The sequence below is a fragment of the Oncorhynchus tshawytscha genome, linkage group LG04, assembly GCF_018296145.1.
Source record: "Oncorhynchus tshawytscha isolate Ot180627B linkage group LG04, Otsh_v2.0, whole genome shotgun sequence".
NCBI lineage: Eukaryota > Metazoa > Chordata > Actinopteri > Salmoniformes > Salmonidae > Oncorhynchus > Oncorhynchus tshawytscha.
Genome location: NC_056432.1, coordinates 33,701,375 through 33,727,147, shown reverse-complemented (window position 1 = coordinate 33,727,147; position 25,773 = coordinate 33,701,375). Strand labels below are relative to the sequence as shown.

General features: G+C 42.0%; 1 protein-coding gene across 4 annotated transcripts; it reads right to left on the bottom strand.

The window, feature by feature from the left end:
* Positions 1–889: 889 nt before the first annotated feature.
* On the bottom strand, positions 890–16,348 carry LOC112248606 (voltage-dependent anion-selective channel protein 2). 4 transcript variants are annotated; one of them, XM_024417764.2, is made up of 11 exons: positions 16,253–16,342; positions 10,236–10,351; positions 8,654–8,725; positions 8,041–8,090; positions 4,699–4,701; positions 4,012–4,164; positions 3,540–3,592; positions 3,095–3,322; positions 2,776–2,926; positions 2,596–2,653; positions 890–2,423 (listed from the first exon to the last, which is right to left on the bottom strand). In XM_024417764.2, exons 2-11 carry the CDS (start codon positions 10,345–10,347, stop codon positions 2,332–2,334), a joined length of 972 nt encoding a protein of 323 aa, XP_024273532.1. In that variant the 5' UTR covers positions 10,348–10,351; positions 16,253–16,342; the 3' UTR covers positions 890–2,331. The 4 variants fall into 4 exon arrangements, with proteins under 4 accessions (XP_024273532.1, XP_024273534.1, XP_024273533.1 ...); XM_024417766.1 differs by lacking the exon at positions 10,236–10,351 and having other exon boundaries at positions 16,253–16,348; XM_024417765.2 differs by lacking the exon at positions 4,699–4,701 and having other exon boundaries at positions 16,253–16,340.
* Between the last annotated feature and the right edge of the window lie 9,425 nt (positions 16,349–25,773).

Here is a 25,773-nt window from a genome sequence, read left to right as displayed (position 1 = left end):
TATTGACTCTTGGAGTTTCCCCTAAAATAATGTATTGAACCAAAATTGATATTTTCCAGGCTTATGGGGGTGTCCACGTGAACATATCCAACACCCCCTGTAATCTACACCATGGTGCATTGGAGTAATCCAGTAGATTTGAATGGGGTAAAATGTATTTACTGAACCAGGTGACATAGCTGTATTTAAACCAGTGGCCTAGTCAGATCCAAACTGTCCTCTTGACTAAGGTCCTGGTGATACTGGTCCTTAAAGGGGTCAGGTCTGGTCTGGACTGAACTCTGGTGATGATTCCTAATCTTTCAAACATTTTATTTTATGCTTGCCACAAAATATTTTCTGACCAAAGTTTTAGCTGTAGCTTTCATATTCTTTCTGAATTAATACTTTCCAAATTCATTTTACATATTCTCTGGGGTTTTGTGTATACTGTATATTTGTTATTGATGTTTCAACATATTTTGCAGTATAATATTTGGTTGTTTGATTTCGTTGTATTTTACTGTGGTCTTATTGTTGTTAAGTGTAAGTACGTGTATCTGGTTGAATTGAACTTCAACCACCAAGGAACTATCTGCCTGACAGATATTGTAACAAACTGTAAAGGTGTCCGCATACATAGGTTCGGTTTGCTCCTAGCAGGCTAGGCGAAGTGAACGTCTGTGCTCGCAGACTCCCTTAAAATACCTTTGCTTGAAAAACAAGGAAAAAGCTGCAATATTACTGTTTGACGCCGTAGCCAGTACACTTTGTCAAAATAGTCCTGATTAATCCAAGATAACTCAAGAAATCTGTAATTAATTTTGACGGTTTTGCCAAGGTCTTACATCTAACCAAGATGTTTGGTACAGTATTTCTCAAGTGACAAAATGTGCATGAAAACAAGAACAACGATTTTGAAATTCTTCTTTATTCCATGAATTCCAGTTTGAGGTTTCAACTATTGACAACCTTCCCTCTCCCAAGCACAGCAGACACAAAATTGCATGATAGTGGTAGAGTTCCGAAAATAAAATACCCCCAATTTTTTTTTACAAAGAGGTAAGGAAGATATCCACCATGCCTGTATGCCTTCTCAAAACTCTAAACCAAAATAAGAGAATTCAAATGGAGAAATGTATGGGGTATTAGTTTGGCAATCAGAGATACTTACACACAGAGAGTTGAAATGGTCAAAACAGAAGTAACAGGAGACATTGAGAAAACAGTGGGACATTAGGCAGAACCAGAACCATGTATTTAGTAGGCCAATGCGGTTTCTGCATTTTGATGCATTTACATGACACTTAAACATTCTATGGCAGCCATGTTAGCTTCCTTAACATTACATGGGGAATATTTAAACAATGCTATGTAACAGAATGTTGGCCTAACTTTCTAAATGTATGGCTCTGGGCAGAACATTCAGCTATTGTTACATTGCTTTATGTTCTGGAATGGGAATACAAGTCAGTCAACAAATCTTACTGTCAAGGTGGAATCTTCCAAGTTCTCTGTACTACAGATATTTCCCTGATTTGGAAACAGAAACTCAACCGGTCTCATTTTCAAGTTCTTAGCCACCCATTTTATTGCAGTATGCTCGTGTCAATGTGTCCCTGTTTATATATCACTGAAAGTGGACATCCTTCCACAAACAGGCCTGTAAAAGGTCTGGGACAACGGAACATCATGACATTTAAAAAATAAGTTATTCCTTGAAAACAACTCCCCTCTAGCTTTGATTGAATCAATAGAGTATACCACAAATACACAAACAAAAGTACACTGTCAATCAAACTTTTTTTTTTGTCACAAGTCAAAAGTAGATTAAACACATGATCTCAGTCAAAGGGAAAGTATACCACACAATCAAACCCTACTAAAAAGGTGCACACACAGAAAAGAGGATATGTCTGCTTATGGGGAGGAAGTGGAACAAAAGGTTGACTTCAGACTGTTTCAAACACACTGTTCTGCATACAGTACACCACTTTTGATCAGAGCCCTATGTGAATTAGTAAACTCCTGGTGAATAGAGTGTTATTTGAGACTTGCTCACTGGCTGCCTGCTCCAGTGCCATGGCATGACAGATGTCCCTTACGTAGTGGTATTGCTAAGGAGATAATACAGAGAGATGGTGAACCTAAAACTAACCAAAAAACAACTTGGTTCTCGACAGTCTGTCCATTTTAATATAGTACTGGGGGTCTCAGAGGGTGCTAAGGGCTGTAGGGTTAAGGCCAAAAGACACACTCTCTCTGTGCGTGTGTATGTGTGTGTGTGTTTTGTCAGATTTGGAATCTTTCCCTTCCTTCACCCATCCCCCTCTTCTCCTCTCCCCTCCATCCTTATGCCTCCAGCTCAAAGCCCATGCCAACCTTGTGGCCGCCTGCGTTGAAGTTCTTCCCATCGATCAGAGCTGAGAGAGTCAGCTTCACTCCTACAGAGAGAGACACCAGTCTTAACACACAAAGTACAGCTCTTTTCATATATAGAGCATAGACATCACCTCTTCCTTTCTTCTAACCAACTCCTGTGGTACTAATAGGCAAGGTGTGTAGATATAGACAGATGCAGCTAGTCATCTGGTGTAAAGGTCCGTTTTGAGTTACCTGGCCGGAGGACCTGTGTGTAGCCGACTCCAATCAGACTGGCGTTGTTGACTTTGGCCTGCAGGGGGAGACAGACAGACACAAAGAGGTGAGACCAGCGTGTATTTGGATGGTTGTGTGGTTCTTGTTCTGGCACTATGGACTGGTATGTGGTTCTGTATGTGTGGTTGTGGTACCCACAGACAGGGAAGCGTCCTTGTCCAGCTGGTATTTGGCTCCGATGCCGAAGCGTGTGTTGTTGCTGCCGGCCGTCCAGGCCAGGTTGATGGCTGTTTCCAAGTGGCAGTTCACCTTCTGGTAGATGGAGCCACCGAACTCTGTACCGTCGTTACTGAGAGGACAAAACACCATGGGCTTCATCAGTAGGGTACTACATAGCTCTTAAATCAACTTCCTGTGGATCATGACAACAAAAATTGTGCATGGAGAAAACAACTCTGCGCAAACACAAAACAACCTCTGCTGGACAGTAGTCAGGGTTAGGTGTAGTGGTACTCACACATTGGTGTGGAGCTGAAAGTCCCCAGCCTTGTATCCCAGGGCAAAGTTGTTCTGGGACAGTTTGGACTTGGCTGTGTCGAAGGCCATCTGGTACCCAGCCAGCCAACCCTCATAGCCCAGCACGGCAGCAGCGTGGACCGTGGGGCCGGCCATGTCAAAGTCCAGGTCACAGCCCAGGTTGATGAAGTCCCGCTTGTAACCAGTCTTCAGCTTGGCACTCTTCTTACTGCAGACAAATGGGAAGGGGACAGGAGGAACGTAGAGAGGGTGTCAGGATTGCTGTGACATTATGTTCCCCAATTTGACAATGGATGAAAAAAACTGCCCAAGTGACCGTTTTACTCCCTTTACTGGTGCTGTTTATTTCAAAATCCTTCATGTTCGTGTGCACCACTAAGGCATATGGAGGGAGGTAATGATTGACCAGCGAGTGATTCACTTACCCAGTGTTGGGCACGAACGATGTGTCCAGAGCCAGCTTCAAGCCCTTAGCCAACTACAGAAACACAGGACAGAGAAGGAGATACAGTACATACACAGGAGGTTGGTGACAACGTAATTGGGGAGGACGGGCTCGTGGTTCCTCGCTGGGGCGGAATAGGTGGAATGGTATCAAATACATCAAACACACATTTTTTTAGGTGTTTGATGTCATTCCATTTAACGCCGTTCCGGCTATTATTATGAGCCGTCCTCCCGTCAGCAGCCTCCAGTGACTACATATTGGTGAACAGCAGACACAGAACAATGAGAACAATAGGGGTAATAATATTACTGACTAAACTTTGGGTTTAATGTCCAGAGTCTATTGGATGCATTTACATACTGGTGTTCAATGAGTTAACATCAAGTGCTGTCAGGAGCTGGTTTGGTGCGGTGTAACCTGATTTTGGGCTAAACTGGTTTCAAACTCACCTGGTCCTCTATGGAGACCTCGGTGGTCAGGGTGTTGTCTGTGTTCCATTTCTGGTTGAAGCTCAGGCCCAGCTCCTTCACCTTATATTTGGTCTCCAGGTTACCTGCTGCCTTCCCTGTGTCTGTGTTACTGGAGCCCGAGGTCGCAAACTCCTGAGAGATGGAAGGAGAGTGGCGGGTGAGGAAGAGGGAAATGAGGGATGGTTAACAGCAGAAAAGTACGAGCACAGCAGAAGAAACTGGAGCATAGGAGAGAAAAGGTAGAAAAGAATGGGGAACTGCTGTTACAGGAGGCTGCTAAAGAGAGCTTAGCACACTCCTCACTGATGAGAGAAAGAGACGGGGGATACAGAGGTGAAGATAAATAGACAGGGAAAGAGATAAGTACCCCTACCACATCTCTGCCAAGCAATTCCTCTCAGGTTTGCATGACTGACATGTCAGCAGCTACCGTTTTGAGTAGTGGTAGATGCTCAAGCCAGTCATCTGGTCACTGGCAGACCAGTAACCTGTAGACCAGTAACCGGGCCAGTTAGACCAGTCTAAATGTCTGTCATTATGGCCTGTCATTATGGGCTTAGCAGTACAAGGGGAATGGTATCAATCAATCAGCTGGGACACTGCTGCAAGAACGGCTGCAGGGAGGAAAAGCCTTCTCCACACACACACACACACTCACACCCTTACCATCTGACAATGAAGTCCAGAGAGGAAGCAGAAAAAAGGCAGAGAAAGAGAGAGGCAGATATCGTTAGGTCAGAACCATACAGATATTCACATTCAATCACTTCTCTACTCTTTCAGAAAAGAAGATTCTAATGCACATAATGTATGTACCAGAGATACCAAAGCTGCACCAGCTTGTATGAACTGTGAATCATAGATATACAACATCTAATTTACAGGACACGCTTGACTTTTGGGGGAAATGATCGTCCAAGTAAAGTGTATTTCATGAAATCTGCTTTGTGATTCAATTCAATCGCAGGGAGAGGAAGATGAGCTATCCAAAAGGTTGATATAGATACGGGCAATTCCATGGAAAGGTCAACATGAGCATGCCCAAATGAAACCACGTTCATAATTATGCTTAAGGTTTTGTTGGAGTTTAGGTTTTATTTGAAAAGTTTGAGAAGGAAATTGCATGAATTTTGACCATTTAGAGCAAGTCTCAAAAAAGGCTTTTCAGTCAATCATATTTCATAGAAAGGGCTCACATAGCTTGTTTTTCCTCTCACAGCTGCCCCCCCCCCCCAGATGAGATTCAGATGAGGTGTTAATGAAACAATACAGACCAAATTGAAGTGTCTTGAGTTGTGTTTGTGTCTTCTACAGTCTTGTAATGACAGGGGTGTGAATGGCACAGACAATGTAACGTCCATAACGTTTTAAGGAAAAGCTTTTGTAAAACATGCACCTTACATCAGATCATCTTGAAACTGTCTCAGTAAAGATAACTTTCACGGTTGCATATGGTCTATAATTGGTTTCTCTCTTTTCATTGTCTATGTCCTTTTTCAGTGTTATGATATCCATAACTTCCAATACGAGGGTGGTTGGGGTGGATCTTCAGAAGATTGTACCTTCACCACATTTGTGTGGTTGTTCTGGGATGTACTGAAGCAATTGTTGATATCTTGAAAATGACGTGCTCTAGCTAAGATTCTCTCGGAAAATATATGCTGAAATGCATTTCTCATACATGGCAGTACTGTTTTAAATTATTATTATTTTTTAGATAGAACGATAATAAAATAGTGATTTTCAACAATCTTTGAATATTCCTGGAGTGTTCTTTTCTTCTTCAAATGAAAGCCCCCCAAAATATTCAGACTTTATCCAGTGTCCAGAAAGGTGGTTTGGCAGTATAGGCACATTTATATTGTCTAATTTGCATATTTCAGAAAATTTGTAATAGAAAAAAAATATATATATATATATATATATTTATGTCTACATTTAACTGGTAAAGGTTCATTTTGATATATATAAAGTGGAGGGAAAAAATCAGGACCTGCCTATTCAGGCTACCTGTAATTATGCAATCCTAATGTACTATGCCTTCTGCTGACCTTGGAAAAACCATCCAAATGACAACAAATGTGTAATGATAGATTTTGATAATGAAATCTTTATGATTTGAATGTTTATTTCAGACTAACATGCATAATGGAGGGTGTAACATCCATAAAATTATTTTTCCCTCTCTAAAGTAAGAATGGAAATGACAATATTTTCAAAATTATAATTGTTGTGTTCAACCATGTCTTTCCTTCAAAATGGCTATCCATGTTTGGACCTAATAATTACAGACTCACAGACGTTTGCTAATATGTTCACTCTCCCCAAAAAGCTTGTCCATTTCATGTAACATCCAGAACTCTTCTTATTTGCTTTGTTTCTCCAACATGCCAATATTTAGAAGTCTGCTGGGGGGCTATACACTCCCCCCAAGGGGTACTATAAACATACACATCAACATTTACATTTTGTTTGTCCATTCTGTGAGACATTAAAGTTGTGATTTTGCCCGCAAATGTAATGTCCATAACTCTGGAATCGACCATATCCAAAATGTGTACAGGCCGAAACAAGATGAAGACAATGACAAAAAACAACATAATCCTACACACAGTATTGTTGCCACTGACACCTTTTAAGAGAATATAACACAAAGTATTTAGGGAGCAGCAATGCTATGGGCGGTATCCATTTTGTTCTAATGTATAGGTAGATTGTAGTCCGACAGTGATCTGCCAAACTGACAGGGTTAGACAGCTTGTCAGACTCTCTGGCAGACACACACACACACACACACACACACACACACACACACACACACACACACACACACACACACACACACACACACACACACACACACACACACTGCCAGCAGACAGTGAGTCAGCCATTGCAACTTTCCTGTTCAGCCCTGAGGTTAGGGTCTAGACATGCAGCTTATACTGTAAGGCTAGACTACACAAACACACAGACTATTGCATGGGTGTGGCCTAAATGTAAATGTTACACATCTGTGATAAATTAATTGGAAAACTTGTTTTTTTTTTCATCCCCAGCACCACAATGTAATGTGAATGTGTGTGTTAGTATTTCTCAAATATTACACATCTGATCAATGAGTGTTGCATGGCAATCCCGGGTAAATATATTTTAGCTTAGAGAGGCACACAGGTGGCACATTTGGTTCATAGGGAAGTTGTGGGTTTTTGGTTTCCCATTGGTCCTGGGAATGAAGCAATACGTTTCCTGACCGGCAACACTTTTTTTTAAACATTCTGAGAATAGAAGTGAAAATGTTCTGGGAACATTCATTTTTAGGTTGCAGGGATGTTCTGAGAATGTTTTACTATGGTTCCCTGAAAGTTTTCCTGTGAGGTTTTATAGGTTATTTTAAGATAATTAAATAACGTTCTGAGAACCTATCATCTTCTGTTCTCTATCAATGGAATTAGTCCACTGCACCACCATGATGGAGCTAGCATGCCATGTTTTTTTTTACTCATACAAAGTCGTTCATTTCAGCCTATTCAAACAGACCCCATTTCAAAGGAAACAAGCACTCATTAAGATCAGGTGTGGCCAATTAGTGGATGCAGCCAACACACCTGAACACACTTAAGGTAGAAGATAGACATTTTTGTTGACACTGAGAACAGAATGTATGTTTTTAAATAACATTCTTCTTGAACGTTAATGTTTTCTTGTGGTTTTTATGTAAAGTTTTCTTAATGTTCTGAGAACATGACTTTAAAATAGAACCATGAGGAAACCTGCAGAAAATGTTATGCTGAAGTACTGAAATTCCCACCTAAGGTTGTCAGAACGTCATGTGCTAGCTGGGTATCCTGCACCATTCCCAGAAAGTTGTGGGAAAGTTGTATGCAAAACAAACATAGGACAACCACGCTCTCACCAAACTCCAAGAAACATATGGTATAATGTATAAAACAGACGAGGAATTCAATAAATGTGAAAGAGAGAGATAGAGAGAGAGGTTGTACTTACAACTCCACTCTGGGCCTTGGTCTTTAGGTCCAGTTTCACAATTCCAAAGCCTGGAGGGGAAAAGAGAAAGAGTAGAAGGAAAAGAGGGAGAAAAGAAAAATCATGTCTTTATTCATAAAAAAATAGAGAAGCAGACCCCATTTGATTTGGGATACTTCTCTGTAGCCCTTCGTTATTGGATGCATAATTTACATACATACAATTTACATTGACGGTTTTCATTGAGGGTCATCCAAGCTTTACAGTTGTGAAACAAGAACATTTGCAGAAAAGTAGATCTAATGGTATGAAACAACGATGACAAGAGGCACTGTTTGACTCAATATAAATGAGCATGAAACAAGTCTAAAAACACACACACACTGAGTCCCATTCCCCATCCGCTGACCCATGGGGTCGTAAATAATGTAAGAGGTCACAGAGTCCTTGATGACCAGCTGAGGTTTATGGTCTCAGAGGGAGAGAGCAAGAGAGAGAGAAAGAAAGAGAGGTGAGAGACATAGGTTGGAGTGATCCTAAGAGCTTACAAACACATTAAATATATAATTGTGTCCTCCCTTTCTCCTTGCGTGTGGTGGTGGTGGGTGGGGGTCTGGGGAATTTACTGACTTACCATAGCCCTTGCTGAAGATGTCTTTGGCGGATTTTCCCAGGTCTGAGTATGCAGGAGGAACAGCCATGGTGACTGTGGAGAGCGAGAGACAGGTTTGGGTGTATCTCTGATAGTACAACAACACTTCTCTGAGTCACAGGAGGCAAAATTCTGTACAAATGGAGCATGACCTCCAGCACACAAGCAAAACATCACATTACTTCTATGCAAAATAGGTCCAACACAGTACCTGCCTATGACTTCACACAGAACACTGCTGTGTTATAGTGAAGTGGCTTTGAACTGAAGCAAACACACACAGCATCTAGGCATACACACAGTGTCCACACAGCGTCCATCTATGCGTTCACAGTCACACACACACACACGCATACCTCACGCTGCTCTAGAAAGGTTTTCAACAGAAGCAAACACACACCACACAGCGTCTACTAACTAGAGGATCTACAGACCCACTAATGACTTACCCTTGGTAAGTCCCTCGTACATTCCTTGACTGTGTCCTAAATAATATCCACACTAGCATACTAGGCTATTCAGTATGAATGGTCAATACATTGCTTCATACTAAAGTGGTATCCAAAATGTTATTGAAGCCTTTATTAAGGTGTGTTTTGTAAAGCCAACGTACTGTGAAGTACTGACGGCCTTGCCAGCTACACTGGCCCTGTCTGGTCTGGTCTACTGGGCCTGTGATATATTGCTTGTCGCTTTCCCCTACATCCCCACTTTAGCCCAGCCAATTAGTTTAACTACATTTTCTCCTGGCATCAGTCCATTAGCGAACCGCTAGCTAGCATGGTTTAACTTAATGGTATTGACTTGTGTTTTGACCACTGGTATACCAGGTAATCATCTCTCTAAACAGGGAACCACATGGCACCATATTAGGGACAGCCTGAATGGGGCCATGGTATGATTAGTTAGTTGATTTTTGGGTGAACTGTGCCTTTAAAATCTTGCCACTTCTTTTGCCTAAGTCAGCATTGTTAGTAGCTTGTTGCCTGGGAATGAAATGGTTAGCGTGAAGTGGAAGAAGATGTATGACATATAGCAATCACAGTATACGCCACAGCATTCGCTCTACTATGTGCTGTTGAGCGACAGTAAGCCTAAGCCAGGGTTTGGCTGGTCAGCAACTATCACCACTGCACACAACTGCACTACGCTAGCTTTTATGATGTCACCAGGGTCCCCTGAGTCTCTGCTAGGATAAATTACCGGTGTGTGCATGCATGCATGAAGGTGACTTTGCCATGGCAGTGTGTCTCTTTGTGCTCTTGCTGGTGTCCAGGGGCTGTGTCCCAACACTCCTACATACCTTCCCACCTTTCAGATTAGTGGCTTGTCATATTGAACATATCATGTGACCGATCAAGTCCTTTCAAATCAGAAGTCATGAAGGAATGGAGACAAGGACAAGGCGGTCTAAGACTGTTAGGACAAAGCCTACTCTCTGGAATGACAGATACAGGTAGATTGATCAATCGATTCAGATAGCCGAGGGGACCCTGATAACATTTTTGTCTCTGCACCTCCGTATCTCCCCCACCTCCTTTCCTCCCTCACCTCCCTCACTCACCCTTGTGGCAACATGGCACACAGGGAGCTCCTTTGTTCTGACTGGCCTGTGCTGCTGGACTCTCCCCCTCCTTCCTCACCAGGCTCGCCTTCTCTCCGCCTTTGTCTGACATGACTCTTCAGATGTGGGGAAGGAAAGACAGAAGACTTTGGCATGCAATCTCTGTTTTCACAACAATGCTGGTGGTGTCTGTACTCTGTACTTGGTCTGTTTCAGCTTAACTGGACTGGATATCTTTGTGAATTTGTATTGAGTTTTAGGTGCTGCCTTTTGTTGGAAGTGGTTTTGGAAAGGATAGCCGAAGCAGTCTCTTTAAGTTATCTTAGTTGCATGCCCTATACTGGCATGGTTATCATCACGGTCCATGTAGCACTGTGACTCTAAAGCCAGGCAATCAAACAATCAAACTGTCCCTTTCCTCTGAGCTCTTCACATTTGGCAGAACACATGATCAATTCCCCATGAACGCGTCTCCAGGGCAGGGCCTGCAACTATTACTCTAATATTGAACCAAAGGGTGCGTCCTCAACACTGATAAAGCAGTGCTCTATGGGGCCTCCTGAGTGGCGCAGCGGTCTAAGGCGCTGCATCGCAGTGCTTGAGGTGTCACTACAGACCCGGGTTCGGTCCCAGGCTGTGCACAATTGGCTCAGCGTCGTCCGGGTTAGGGGAAGGTTTGGCCGGTCGGAATGCCCTTGTCCCATCGTGCTCTAGCGACTCCTTGTGGAGGGCCGGCCGCATGCTCGCTGATGTCTCCAGTTGTATGTTGTTTTCTCCAACACATTGATGCGGCTGGCTTCCAGACACTCTTACTGACAGTTGTGGCTGCTTCGCGTGATGCATTGTTGTCTCTACCTTCTTGCCTTTTGTGCTGTTGTCTGTGCCCAATGATGTTTGTACCATGTGTTGTGCTGCTACCATGTTGTTGTCATGTTGTGTTGCTACCATGCTGTTGTCATGTTGTGTTGCTACCATGTTGTTGTCATGTTGTGTTGCTACCATGTTGCTACCATGTTGTGCTGCTACCATGTTGTTGTCATGTTGTGTTGCTACCATGTTGTTGTCATGTTGTGTTGCTACCATGTTGTTGTCATGTTGTGCTGCTACCATGTTGTTGTCATGTTGTGTTGCTACCATGTTGTTGTCATGTTGTGCTGCTACCATGTTGTTGTCATGTTGTGTTGCTACCATGTTGTTGTCATGTTGTGCTGCTACCATGTTGTTGTCATGTTGTGTTGCTACCATGTTGTGTTGCTACCATGTTGTTGTCATGTTGTGCTGCTACCATGTTGTTGTCATGTTGTGCTGCTACCATGTTGTTGTCATGTTGTGTTGCTACCATGCTGTGTTGTTATGCGTTGCTGCAATGTTGTTGCCTTAGGTCTCTCTTTACGTAGTGTCTCTCTTGTCGTGATGTGTTTTTTTGTCCTATATTTTCATTTTATATTTTTAATCCCAGCCCGCGTCCCCGCAGGAGGCCTTTTGCCTTTTGGTAGGCCGTCATTGTAAATAAGAATGCTCTTAATTGACTTACCTAGTTAAATAAAGGTTAAATAAATACAATTCCCGGGTTAAGCGAGCAGTGTGTCATGAAGCAGTGCGGCTTGGCAGGGTGGTGTTTCAGAGGACTCGTGGCTCTCGACCTTCGTCTCTCCCGAGTCCGTAACGGGAGTTGCAGCGATGGGACAAGACTGTAACTATCAATTGGATATCAAGAAAATTGTGGAGAAAAATGTTGGCTGACATGTTTATCACCCAAAGCCATAGGCTCTATAGATGACAAGAACACGCCCATCTATGAGAACATAGTGATCTGGTAACACACACACACAATACTGTGGTACCGAGAGCATCTGGTGATTTGGGGACACAGCGGTGAGGTGGATGATTTGCTTTTGTGGTGATTACCCTGTTGTCACTGGGAATTTAGCAAACAGGCAGAAACACACACACGGACACACCTTTTGTCCTCTATGCCTGTCTCAGTGCTGTTGTCTATGCTCAAAGGCTTTATGATAGTCAGCTGACTGATGCAAGGGGGGCATTCTGCAGACTCAGCATGGTGTGGAATCTGTCTTTGTCAATCAATCACCCCCCCCCCCCACCGACACACTCCTCCTTACTCGGTTCCTGTTAGAGGAATTTAATTCCTATATGTTCGTTAACCAATTCAATTATATCAAAGAATTTGTAAGGTTCTTATTTGCATAAAACAGACAAAGATCAGTCTCAAAATGAATCAGTAGCGTTTATTTCCGAGAGCTCTGCTCAAAATACCATGTACATTAGTTTATATACCATTCTAACCTACGCACATACTTACACACTAACATTTGGATTCTCTCTGTTTCTACTGAAGTCTCACCATAGTTTAATACCACTCAGCTGACAGTTCCAGTCCCCCCCAGATACGGGAAACCTGGAGGGGCTCTCCCTGTCCTATCTTATCTCTCCAGAGTTAAAGCTGGGTCGGTTCAAACATAGGTTAAGGATCCTTTTTGTTTTCGTTAGGCACACACATGCATTCCTCTCTTCCCCCCTCCAACCTAGTTGGAGCTGTGTTTATTATTTTGAATTACTCCTTGTTCATGCTACATAACCTCTAATCCCTAATGGTTAAGTTTCTGGGTAGAATTATTTAATAATTTATCTTAAACCTTGATAAAATATCTTAACAGTTCCTTCTTCCCAGCTTCCTCACCCTCTCCTCCCCTTTCTCCCTCTCCCCCTACCCCCTAACCTCTGTTCTATAAATAACCCAGGTGAACTCAACACCATACCTCATATGGCCACGCCATTTTGAAATGGGTGCTTTACTCCTCTACCGCTGGCAAACCTAACCTCACACACCTCGTCACTTCCACCCAACCCCCACCCCCATAAATCCTCTCTCGACCCCTACTTTCCTCTACCTTGATCCCCCCACACCCCCATTCCTCACTCCCCACGTACAGCCCCCTCTCTGACAACTTCACTAGCTCTAGGGGTCACGACGACATTCATAAATCAGCTACGCACAGGACAGGAAATCAACTGAAAACAGATAGGCATAACACATCCAGTGGGATCCTGGGAAATGTAGTTACCAACCAGACATCATTCACCATAGTAGTCCTTAGTCTTTATGCCATTCAAACAAAATAAGCATCATTGTTGGGGAGATCAGTTAGCTGCAAAAATGTGCATGTCAGCCCAAAGACACTGGTTTGGTGATAGAGACTGACTAGGGACAGGTGAGGTTGAGGCTTTACTTAAGGTCTGCTTATAAACGGCGTACAAACCATTATTATATGCTTGTTACTCAGTAGTAAACATGTTTTAAACCATTATACCTTGGTCTATTTTTAATCCAATGTTTAACAAACAATGTAGGCTGATAATGTTCAGCAATTAATAAAACAGATCCTCACATGCAGTGTAACCCAGACGGGCCTTTGTGGCATGTTGGTAGTGGAATGTGTGAGATAAGGTTGGGGGAAGTGAAGTTACACCTTGTGAATATATAGCCTGAATGTACAGTGGTGCATGGGTTAACTATGGGTTAGCTATGGGTTAGCTATGGCTACCCATGCACCCATGTCCTTGCCGTTCTGCCGCCATAGGCGAGACCAATGTTCGTGGATGCGGAAATCATGGCATGGCCGGTCCGGAATTGCACCAAAAAAAAAGAGGTCCAAAAGGTGTCGGCGTTGGTCCGTGCTTACTGAGGTGTAGCCTACAGCGTTGCCTGAAATGTCATTTTATGTGGTAATCCTACCGTTTGTAACAAAAAAACGACATCCAGACAGGACCAAAAAAAGACGTTGGCTTGTGCTTACTGTGGTGTAGCCTACCATGTTGGCCCGCAATGGAACTTTATGAAAGTCCATCCATGTGGTAGGCCCACCGTTTATTAAACAGACCATTGCATTGGCTTTATTAGTCCTGTGACTCATCGATTTGGCTTTTAAAGCTCTGAATATCAGCTACCCAACTTTATCAGGAGTTATCGCGAGCCTATTTGCAATGTGTTCAAATGCAGAAATATATATATTTTTGTTGCTACGATCAGCTTGTCAAAAATTGACAGACACAAACCTGAAACCACTGATCATGACAATGGGGTGAAACTCACTGTTGTGGTTGTCCATTCTACATTGTCCATTCTACATTGTCCATTTTACTTTGACCTGTCCTGTTTTTAGGATATGTTGTTTCTTAACATGACAACAAATGTTCTATTTTGATTGAGCGGCAGTTAGGTTGGGCTATTTGATTGGAGAAACCTGCATTTGGTACAAAGTGTCTGTCTAATTACACTGTCATAACTTTTATGTCCAGCCTATAGGCTACAGAAAAGGCCACATGCTATTTCTACCATATCCTATATCTGATACATGATTTCTGTTTGATTTTTGTTGTAATTGAGGGAACGTTGGTGGAGCGCTGCAGAGATGCGTCTCTCCAACAGCACTCTGGAGAGGGGTGCTGGGAATGGACACGCAAAATATTTTGCACCCCTGCCTTTGACAAAGTGGGCACTGCTTATCAAAGGGCGGCATCAGTGCTCACCTAAAATGCCCATATGCCACTGATTGAGAGAAATTGTCATTGTTTTGGGCAGAATTATTGTTGTTGGAGGTGCGCCTTGGCCAGTTTAGCTCAGAAAATGCTGCCCGTGTCAATCTGCAGCCATAGGCGGCTGCCTAATCCTGCCTAATGAGTGTGGCATCACATCTTGACCTACTCAACAGTGCATTCCTTCCAACCAACACCAGGCACTTCAGGACAGCCATATTCCTATAGGGGTTGATATTCAGCCAGTGTACATGGACCTATATATACAGAAAAAACGACTTAAGTAGTACTTTAAAGTATCTTTTACTTAAGTACTTTACACCACTGCCTAGATTGTGATTAATAATAGCATTCTTTTAAGGAGTCTAAACTTGAACCTACTAGAACTATCTATAGGCCTTCTCTCATCAGGCATTTTACTAGGTCTAGGCCAACTGCTTCAGACACTACTACCACAAAAATAAGCAAGGTTTGTGTCATTCTTTGTTGTCCATAGGCGTCGGCGCAATAGGATTCCAGAACTTCGGAGAGCAACAAAGGTTCAAGAAGAGCAAAACACCTATTGTGCGATCACACAACGTTTTCACTTTCACTTGAAATCCCCAATCTTTTTCACTTTCATTCCTGTTGGTGGCCCGACTGTCTACTACGCTCATGATTGAACACAGTAGAAGGTCAGGTGGCTCCAACAATCGAGAGTGGATTATATATTTGCTGCATGTTACACCAGAACCCGGCGTGCGTAAAGTCCACCGTGCCAACCCGAAGACAAACCTAACCCTCCTTGTTTCTGCAGCACAAACCATGCTGTTAATGGGCCTTCAACTTTACAAAACATTTTACAAAAACACGGACACTATCATACAGGGTGTAATTTATGGGATGACATATATTGCCATTTGCAATTGACAAATGGCTAGCCTAGGTCTCCAATGTTCATAGTTCAATGCATTGCTCTGTTTACAAAAATCTATAGCGCTATAACTATAGACAGTCTCTAATTTTTTTTTACAGAATCTACAATAAAATTGACAATAACTCAACCATTTTAATATCCTGTTGAAATTCAGAGACTACATGTAATTGGCACTAAAAGTGAAATACTGTGCGTAATGCGCACTAGTTAGCAATCAAATATGTTTATTTTACATTGTATAGCCCACAATACATTATATAGCTTATAATCAACCTGCATAGTCTAATGTTATAGGAATCTAATTTTTCCGAATAATTCTTAAATATACCTCTACCGTTTATAGACAGACAGGCCTGTATGTCCTGCAGCCCTACTATGCTGAGGCCTAACACACTGTATTCTCGCTTCCACACTTTACGCGTCTAAGCCATTTAAACAACAATCAAATGAGTCAAATATATTTTCAGTATCAATCCAATAGACAGGCTTTTCCGTCACAGCCTTTCACAATAAAATATCCCTGAAGGTGCCATGAATTTCCTACCTTATTTAAGGGGCGATGAGCGAAGTTTCAGAACGTTCTGTCTCGCGCAATAGGGCACAGTGAAGGAGAAAGCACAGAGTTGCGGACTGAGCATGCGCAAACATTCTGACACAAAGGGCGGGGTCATTGTGTAATTGTCGTTGAACAAAGAGAGAGGTAGCCAATAACTGTTTTCGAAAGCTTGTTTATGTCTATGGTTTGCAGTAGCCTTCAGGCTCAGGGCTGGGGAGTAACAGATTACAAAACAAATAAATAAACTGTAACTGTAATCCATTACTTTACCAGCAAATATATTGTAATCAGATTACAGATACTTTTGGGGAAAAAATATATGATTACTTCTAGGATTACTTTTAAAGCTGCAATATGTAACTTTTTGGGTGACCAGACCAAATTGAGTTATAGATCGTTCATTCTCATTGAAAGCAAGTCGAAGAAACGGTAGATCTATTCTATGTGCACCATTTTTATGCTTCCTGTTCTTAAATGTCATTCTTTCAGTTCATAGAGAGGCATTTTGGATTGTGCTGTGGATGGGGCAGCATTGTTTTTAGCGGCCCCACAAGGTATACGTTTGATGACAGTACTGTTGTTTTTGATCCGGAATCACTATGTAAATTAACACCCTTGCACAGAAGAACTTTTGCGGCTCCGCCATCTTTTTATTTTGATGGAGGTTGGGTTTTCCAGTTTAACCTTCTCGCCTAACAATTGTTTACAGACAGATTGTTTCACTTATAATTCACTGTATCACAATTCCAGAAGTTTACATACACTAAATTGACTGTGCCTTTAAGCAGCTTGGAAAATTCCAGAAAATTATGTCATGGCTTTAGAAGCTTCTGATAGGAAAATTGACATAATTTGAGTCAATTGGAGGTGTACCTGTGGATGCATTTCAAGGCCTACCTTCAAATTCAGTGCCTCTTTGCTTGACATCAAGGGAATATCAAAAGAAATCAGCAAAGACCTCAGAAAAAAAGTGTCGACCTCCAAAAGCCTGCTTGATCCTTGGGAGCAATTTCGAAAAACCTGAAGGTACCACGTTCATCTGTACAAACAATAGTATAAACACCATGGGACCACACAGCCATCATACCGCTCAGGAAGGAGATGCGTTCTGTCTCCTAGAGATGAACGTACTTTGGTGCGAAAAGTGCAAATCAATCCCATAACAACAGCAAAGGACCTTGTGAAGATGCTGGAGGAAACAGGTACAAAGTAAGTATATCCACAGTAAAACGAGTCCTATATCGACATAACCTGAAAAGCCCCTCAGCAAGGAAGAAGCCACTCCTCCAAAACCACCATAAAAAAGCCAGAGTACGGTTTTCAACTGCACATGGAGACAAAGATCATACTTTTTGTAGAAATGTCCTGTGGTCTGATGAAACAAAAATAGTACTGTTTGGCCATAATGACCATTGTTATGTTTGGAGGAAAAAGTGGGAGACTTGCAAGCCGAAGAACGCCATCCCAACCGTGAAGCACGGGGGGTGGCAGCATCATGTTGTGGGGGTGCTTTGCTGCAGGAGGGCCTGGTGCACTTCACAAAATAGATGGCATCAAGAGGGAGGGAAATTATGTGGATATATTGAAGCAACATCTCAAGACATCAATCAGGAAGTTAAAGCTTGGTTGCAAACGGGTCTTCCAAATGGACAATACCCCAAGCGTACTTCCAAAGTTGTGGCAAAATGGCTTAAGGACAAGAAAGTCAAGGTATTGGAGTGGCCATCACAAAGCCCTGACCTCAATCCCATAGAAGATTTGTGGGCAGAACTGAAAAAGCGTGTGCGGGCAAGGAGGCCTTCAAACTTGACTCAGTTACAGCAGCTCTGTCAGGAGGAATGGCCGAAAATTTACCAAATTTATTGTGGGAAGCTTGTGGAAGGCTACCCGAAACATTTGACCCAAGTTAAACAATTTAAAGGCAATGCTACTAAATACTAATTGAATGTATGTAAACTTCTGACCCAGTGGGAATGTGATAAAATAAATAAAAGCTGAAATAAATCATTCTCTCTACTAATATTCTGACATTTCACATTCTTAAAATAAAGTGGTGATCCTAACTGACCTAAGACAGTGAATTTGTACTTGGATTAAATGTCAGGAATTGTTAAACTGAGTTTAAATGTATTTGGCTAAGGTGTATGTAAACTTCCAACTTCAACTGTATGTGAGAATGCTGTTCGGACTTAACGTTTAAGAGCTAACAACCACATTTCTCTAACAGCAGGTCATGGTCGGAGTGTTTTTTACCGACATAACGTTACTTTCTGAAATTTGAACTCAGTGGAAAAACCTCTAGCTAGCTAGCTAACCCAATTTAGAATTTCTGTATTGGTCTCTGTTGCAACAGATGTTCAGTGATGTGTGAGGGTCCCTCCATGATATCTGGGCCCATACCCCCAGAGCACTCCTTTTTCCCCAAATACTACAAACGTCCTGTCTCTGGTAAAATAGCTAACATGTACACCTTTTAAAAATCCCAATAATTGTTGGTACAACATGTCACCCAGTGTCTTACTGTTCATTGTCTTCCTTACACTCCCATCCTTCTGTGGGTGAGTCTTATCCCAGCTAGGGGTCGTCTGGAGGGGAACGCTGATGGGAGTCCAGCCTTTCTCTCTGGTCCCCTTTCCCCCGGACCCTGTGTTGTACTCAGGCTGCTACAGCACACGTGTCCCTCAGCACCAATGAATTAGCCCTAACGCCACACACATCCTGGAGAGGGGCCAGAGAGGGGTGACAGGGGCCCTGAATAGTTAGACTTTATCTCATTGTAGTACATTATATGCAAGGCTGTTGTTTAATATACAGGAAAATATATTCAAAAGGTTAAACAGACTGTGGTACCTCTCTCACATTCTATATAATCTCGGTTTGTCCCACAGAGCAGCTGGTGTGTGACTACGGAAAAGAGAACGTACATCGGGTGAGGGAGATCCCCCCCCTCACTTCGTCAAGCCACCCAAAACCATACAGGGAACCAGGGTTTACAAGTGAGATAGGCACCTTAAAATAGCCTCTGATTGAACGAATGGATGAACTTTGACTCCAGCTCAAATGTAAACATGTATTCCTCCAATGAGGATATTAGCTGTGTATTGGCATATCTACCTCCACAGCTGAAGGTTTTTGATAACAAAGAGATGCATATTATTCAACTTACATTTTCCTCCAAATGTGGCTGAGCATCTCTTGTGTACTCTGTCTGTTTCCGCTAAGGACCATGTTGAACATAAATGTCTCTCTCTCTCTGACCTGCTGTTTTGACCTTGATTCTCAGAATGCCTGGTTATGAAAAGCCAACTGACATTAACTCCTAAGTTATTGAACTGTTGCACCCTCTATAGCCACCACAGTTATTATTTGCCTTGCTGGTCATCTATAAACGTCTGGGATAGCGATCTTAAATGGCCACATGTACTCTTAAATCTCCACCCGGCACAGCCAGAAGAGGACTGGCCACCCCTCTGAGTCTGGTTCCTCTTTACGTTTCTTCCTAGGTTCCTGCCTTGTAGGGAGTTTTTCCTAGCTGTTGTGCTACTACATGTGCATTACTTGCTCTTTGGGGTTTTAGACTGTGTACCTGTAAAGCACTGTGACAACTGATGTAAAAAGGGTTTTATAAAATACATTTGATTGATTGATGATGAGCCCAAATGCATGCTTAATGAATGAATACATCCAGTACATCCAGTTTCAGGTGCAGGACAGGACGGTAGACTTTGTGAGCCACAACACACAGGCTGCAGGGAAGACAGTTCTCTGTCGCTCCCAGTCATTGACCAATCTGAAGAACAGCCAGCCTGTGCCTCAGTAGTGAGTACACTGAACCAATATACAGTATGCTCCTCTGTTATTTAAAAATGGGTCTTTCTCTTGCATTCAAAAGTGTAAGTCACTGGAAGTATCAAATTGGCATTTTCAATAATTCTGCCTCACGGTTAACAAAGCTTATTCTTTTCTGACACTATTATTCAATCTCTCTCCCTCTGTCTATCAGCTTTGAGGAGTGGAAGAATCAGTGGCAGAGGAGAAGAGTAGGAACATTCCTGATCCATCCATTTAATCTGGCCACACCCTGATGCCAGAGAGGGAGAGGGAGAGACAGGAGACCCTGCAGTCACTCAAAGAGAGTAGGTATTTTACCATAAACACATTTAAATTATTTCTCTTATGCCTCTCACTGAGCATTTGGTCCTGACTTTTTTTGGTGTGGACCAGCTTTGATTCGTCTCCATGTTTGGACCAAATCAAGGCCTGTCCGGACCAAATCTGAGGCAATTATAGACATCTATGTTTGGTTCAGTCCGGTCCAGCCTATATTTGGCCCAAACATAGAGACATCTATGATTGGTTCAGATTTGGACCAGACCAAATCTGAAACAATCATAGACATCTATGTTTCACAGGTTTGGACAGCACAATACAGCAGAGTACAGTTGAATACAGTAAAGAAAAGTACAGTACAGTACAGTACAGCCCAGTATAATGTATTGTACCCTACTTACTTTACTCAAATGTACCCTATTCTACTGAACTAAACTGTACTGTACTCTACTGAATTAAACTCTACTGTATCGCACTCCACTTTGCTCCTGAGTGACGCAGCTGTCTAAGGCATTGCATCTCAGTGCAAGAGGCATCACTGTATCACATCCGGACGTCAGGAAGTCCAGGATACAGTTGCAGAGGGAGGTGTTTAGTCCCAGGGTCCTTAGCTTATTGATGAGCTTTGAGGGCACTATGGTGTTGAACGCTGAGCTGTAGTCAATGAATAGCATTCTCACATAGGTGTTCCTTTTGTCCAGGTGGGAAAGGGCAGTGTAGAGTGCAATAGAGATTGCATCATCTGTGGATCTGTTGGGGCGGTATGCAAATTGGAGTGGGTCTAGGGTTTCTGGGATAATGGTGTTGATGTGAGCCATGACGAACCTTTCAAAGCACTTCATGGCTACAGACTGAAAATGTCAGTGAAGACACTTGCCAGTTGGTCAGCGCATGCTCGCAGTACACATGCTCCTGGTAATCCGTCTGGCCCTGCGGCCTTGTGAATGTTGACCTGTTTAAAGGTCTTACTCACATAGGTTGCGGAAAGCGTGATCACACAGTCTTCCAGAACAGCTGGTGCTCTCATGCATGTTTCAGTGTTATTTGCCTCGAAGCGAGCGTAGAAGTAGTTTAGCTCGTCTGGTAAACTTGTGTCACTGGGAAGCTCTTGGCTGTGCTTCCCTTTGTAGTCTGTAATAGTTTGTAAGCCCTGCCACATCCGATGAGCGTCAGAGCCGGTCTAGTACGATTCGATCTTAGTCAACAGTGAAGAGGCGACTCCGGGATGCTGGCCTTCTAGGCAGAGTTTCTCTGTCCAGTGTTTGTGTTCTTTTGCCCATCTTAATCTTTTTTTAAAAAATGGCTTGGCCAGTCTGAGATATGGCTTCTTCTTTGCAACTCTACCTAGAAGGCCAGCATCCCGGAGTCGCCTCTTCACTGTTGACGTTGAGACTGGTGTTTTGCGGGTACTATTTAATGAAGCTGCCAGTTAAGGACTTGTGAGGCGTCTGTTTCTCAAACTAGACACTAATGTATTTGTCCTCTTGCTCAGTTGTGCACCGAGGCCTTCCACTCTTTCTATTCAGGTTAGAGCCAGTTTGCGCAGTTCTGTGAAGGAAGTAGTACACAGCATTGTAAGAGATCTTCAGTTTCTTGTCAATTTCTCACATGGAATAGCCTTAATTTCTCAGAACAAGAATAGACTGATGAGTTTCAGAAGAAAGTACTTTGTTTCTGGCCATTTTGAGCCTGTAATCGAACCCACAAATGCTGATGCTCCAGATACTCAACTAGTCTAAAAGAAGGCCAGTTTTATTGCTTCTTTAATCAGAACAACAGTTTTCAGCTGTGCTAACATAATTGCAAAGGGTTTTCTAATGATCAATTAGCCTTTTAAACAGATAAACTTGGATTAGCTAACACAATATGCCATTGGAACACAGGAGTGATGGTTGCTGATAGTGAGCCTCTGTACACCTATGTAAATATTTAATTTAAAAATCAGTTTCCAGCTACAATAGTCATTTACAACATGAACAATGTCTACACTGTAGTTCTGATCAATTTGATGTTATTTTAATTGATTTTTTTCTTTAAAAAACAAGGACATTTCGAAGTGATCCCAAACTTTTGAACGGTAGTGTATATACTAGGCGATGTCAGAAGGGCAAAAAAATTGTCAAAGACTCCAGCCACCCAAGTCATAGACAGTTCTCTCTGCGACCGCACAGCAAGCGGTACCGGAGCGCCAAATCTAGGAACAAAAGGTTCCTTAACAGCTTCTACCACCCTCCCCCTTTGTTTTTACACTGCTGCTACTCGCTGTTTATTATCTATGCATTGTCACTTTATCCCTACCTACATGTACAAATTACCTCGACTAACCTGTCCTCCCGCATCTTGACTCGGTACCGGTACCCCTGTATATAGCCAAGTTATTGTTATTTTATTGTTTAAAAAAAAAGTTTTTTACTTTCGTTTATTTAGTAAATGTTTTCTTAACTATTTCTTGAACTGCATTGTTGGTTAAGGGCAGTAAGGTCTACACCTGATGTATTTGGCGCATGTGACAAAAGTCCCTACTGCTGAAAAACATCCCCACAGCATGATGCTGCCACCACCATGCTTCACTGTAGGGATGGTGCCAGGTTTCCTCCAGACTTGACTAGGGCTGTTATGGTGGTCACGAGTCATGATGGCGGTCAAATTCCATATGACCTTTAGTCACGGTAATTAGGCTTCTCCAAGCTCTGATGCTGCTGATGGTCATTAGCAGCCTACCAAACTTGCTAACTGCTTGGTACGCCACACTCTATTGTTCCTCTAATCACACTGACATCAATGCAAATGTCATCGAAAATCTAATCAAACAATTCATGAGAGCCCATGAGCTCATGTTGTGCAACATCTCTATAGGCTATGCGATTGTGTGAGAAAAACAAAGTGATCCCATCAGCTTTCTGTAGGCTAGGACTACTATATTTATTTCTCAACTTTAAGCACATTGCTTCACTTTAAAACAGGAGTATAGCCTACCTGGCTGGCAAGAAAATTAACCAAGGGAACAGTGTCCTCCATTCGCTATTTAAGTGCATAGATGACATGTATTTTTCTCCGCTGCCCCTGTTTCGAGATTGTACCATTATCATGCAACTTTCTAAATTAAAATACATTACACACATATACAATACCAGTCAAAAGTATGGACACACCTACTCATTCAAGGGTTTTTCTTAATTTATACTAGTTTCTACATTGTAGAATAATAGTGAAGACATCAAATGTATGAAGTAACACATGTGGAATCATGTAGCAACCAAAAAACATGTTGAACAAATCAAAATATATTTTATATTTGAGATTCTTCAAAGTAGCCACCCTTTGCCTTGATGACAGCTTTGCACACTTTTGGCATTCTCTGAACCAGATTCATAAGGTAGTCACCTGGAATGAATTTCAAGCCTCGGTGTGTCTGTCTTCAATTGTTGCCTGTGAGAAAAACCTGATCACGTAACTGAGAGCCATGTGAGTGAGAGGTGCTTCGGCACGCAGCTGGGAGAAGGGAATTCTAATTATTATATTTAACCCAAAGGCACAACGGCCAATGGTCGCAAAAAGCATTTTTTTAGGGGGCATTACGGCCACTGAAAGGGGATGCAGCTGGGAAATTTGAGGCATTATTAAGTACGTGTCAAACTGACACGTACTTAATAATGATGAAGTGTGTACAGCCTGTGCAAAAAAACAAAGCAGAGCTCGTGCCTTTTGTGCAACTTTTTTCAAGTCATCATTAGAGTTGCATCATGCAGACTTAGCATATATGAAAAATGTAAACATATAGCCCAATCAAAGTGACATAAATAACTCTACATTAAGCATATAGGAGGACCTGTTTCTTTGTTATCCGCTCAACACAGAATAGCTGCATATTCGCACTCCCTCATCGTTGGGAGAAATGATCCTTTCTATTTTATTCAGCTATGTTCAATTGTATTCTTCATACCATAAAATAATGCCACGAAATTCTAAGCAAATCTTGTCTGCTGGCATAGCCAGATCAGGGCCTAACATAAGGACAACTCAGAGTATGTTATTCTGTTCTTCTGAATTTGACTACATTTTCTTCATATCATGTTTCTTTAGACCTAAATAAATAATGGATTTATTGTGATGGTGTAGGCTATATTACATGGATTTATTGGACTTTTTCAAATGTAGATGATCCGAATGCACTGTATATAAGTGTCACGCTCGTCGTATGAAGGAGACCAAGGCGCAGCGTGGTATGTGTACATTCTCTTTATTAAAAGAATGAACACCGAACAAAATAACAAAAGAAATATGAAGCTGTACAATATAGTGCTGACAGGCAACTACACATAGTCAAGATCCCACACCAGAAAGAGGGAAAAAGGGCTGCCTAAATATGATTCCCAATCAGAGACAACGATAAGCAGCTGTCTCTGATTGGGAACCATATCAGGCCAACATAGATATACAAAACCCCCTAGACCTACAAAAACCCTAAACATACATAAACCCTAGACATACAAAACCCTAGACATACAAAAACTAGAGTACCCACCCTAGTCACATCCTGACCTAAACAAAATATATAGAAAACAGAGATATCTAAGGTCAGGGCGTGACAATAACATTACACAGGCATTAAGTGGTCGCTGTTCTTTACCATTTTTTATTTATTTATGCAGCATTTTTTTTTAAATCTATTTTTAAAGGTATGAATCTTGGCTTTTCTTTAGCCCACTTGCATTCATGTATAAAATGTATAAAATATTTACCATACATAGAGCTTCATAATGAATACTGATTTATTAAATAAAAGTAAAACATCCTCACCATCAAGCTGAACCTTGACATCAGTTGATCTAAAAAAGAAACTCTAAAGGTCCCAAAAAATATTAGTACAAATACAATCATAGAATAAATTACTTAGTTTCATTCTCAACTTGACAAAACACACACTTTTCATCAATATCAATTGTAAATCTTGACAGTACCTGTTTAACTGGATAAATTAAGTGTGTCCTTCGAAAAGACACTTGACAGACTTTGTTAGTGACACAATTCTTATTTATATTCCATGCAACTTTCCAACTAATGTTATTAAATGTTGAAATCCAGTTTACTTTTGCAGGAGAAAAAGCCGGCTCGGTACATATCTTCCTATAATTATTAGTGCATTTTTTATCTTTGATGCACACACCATCCAATAGGACGCTAAAACGCAATTCTTCATTCCTCTTGTCAAGCCTGCTCCCGCTCCCCCTCCCCTCCCCCTCCTCCAGCTTTTTTTTCCCTCTTCACGTTTTCAAACATTTATATTTTCGAAAAGGGGCTATACATTTGGGTGAGGTTTTGTTCTCACCTAAGTAGCCTCGTTTCACTGCCAAAAATAAAATGTAACCATCTAGTGTTCATCGAAATAACAACACAAG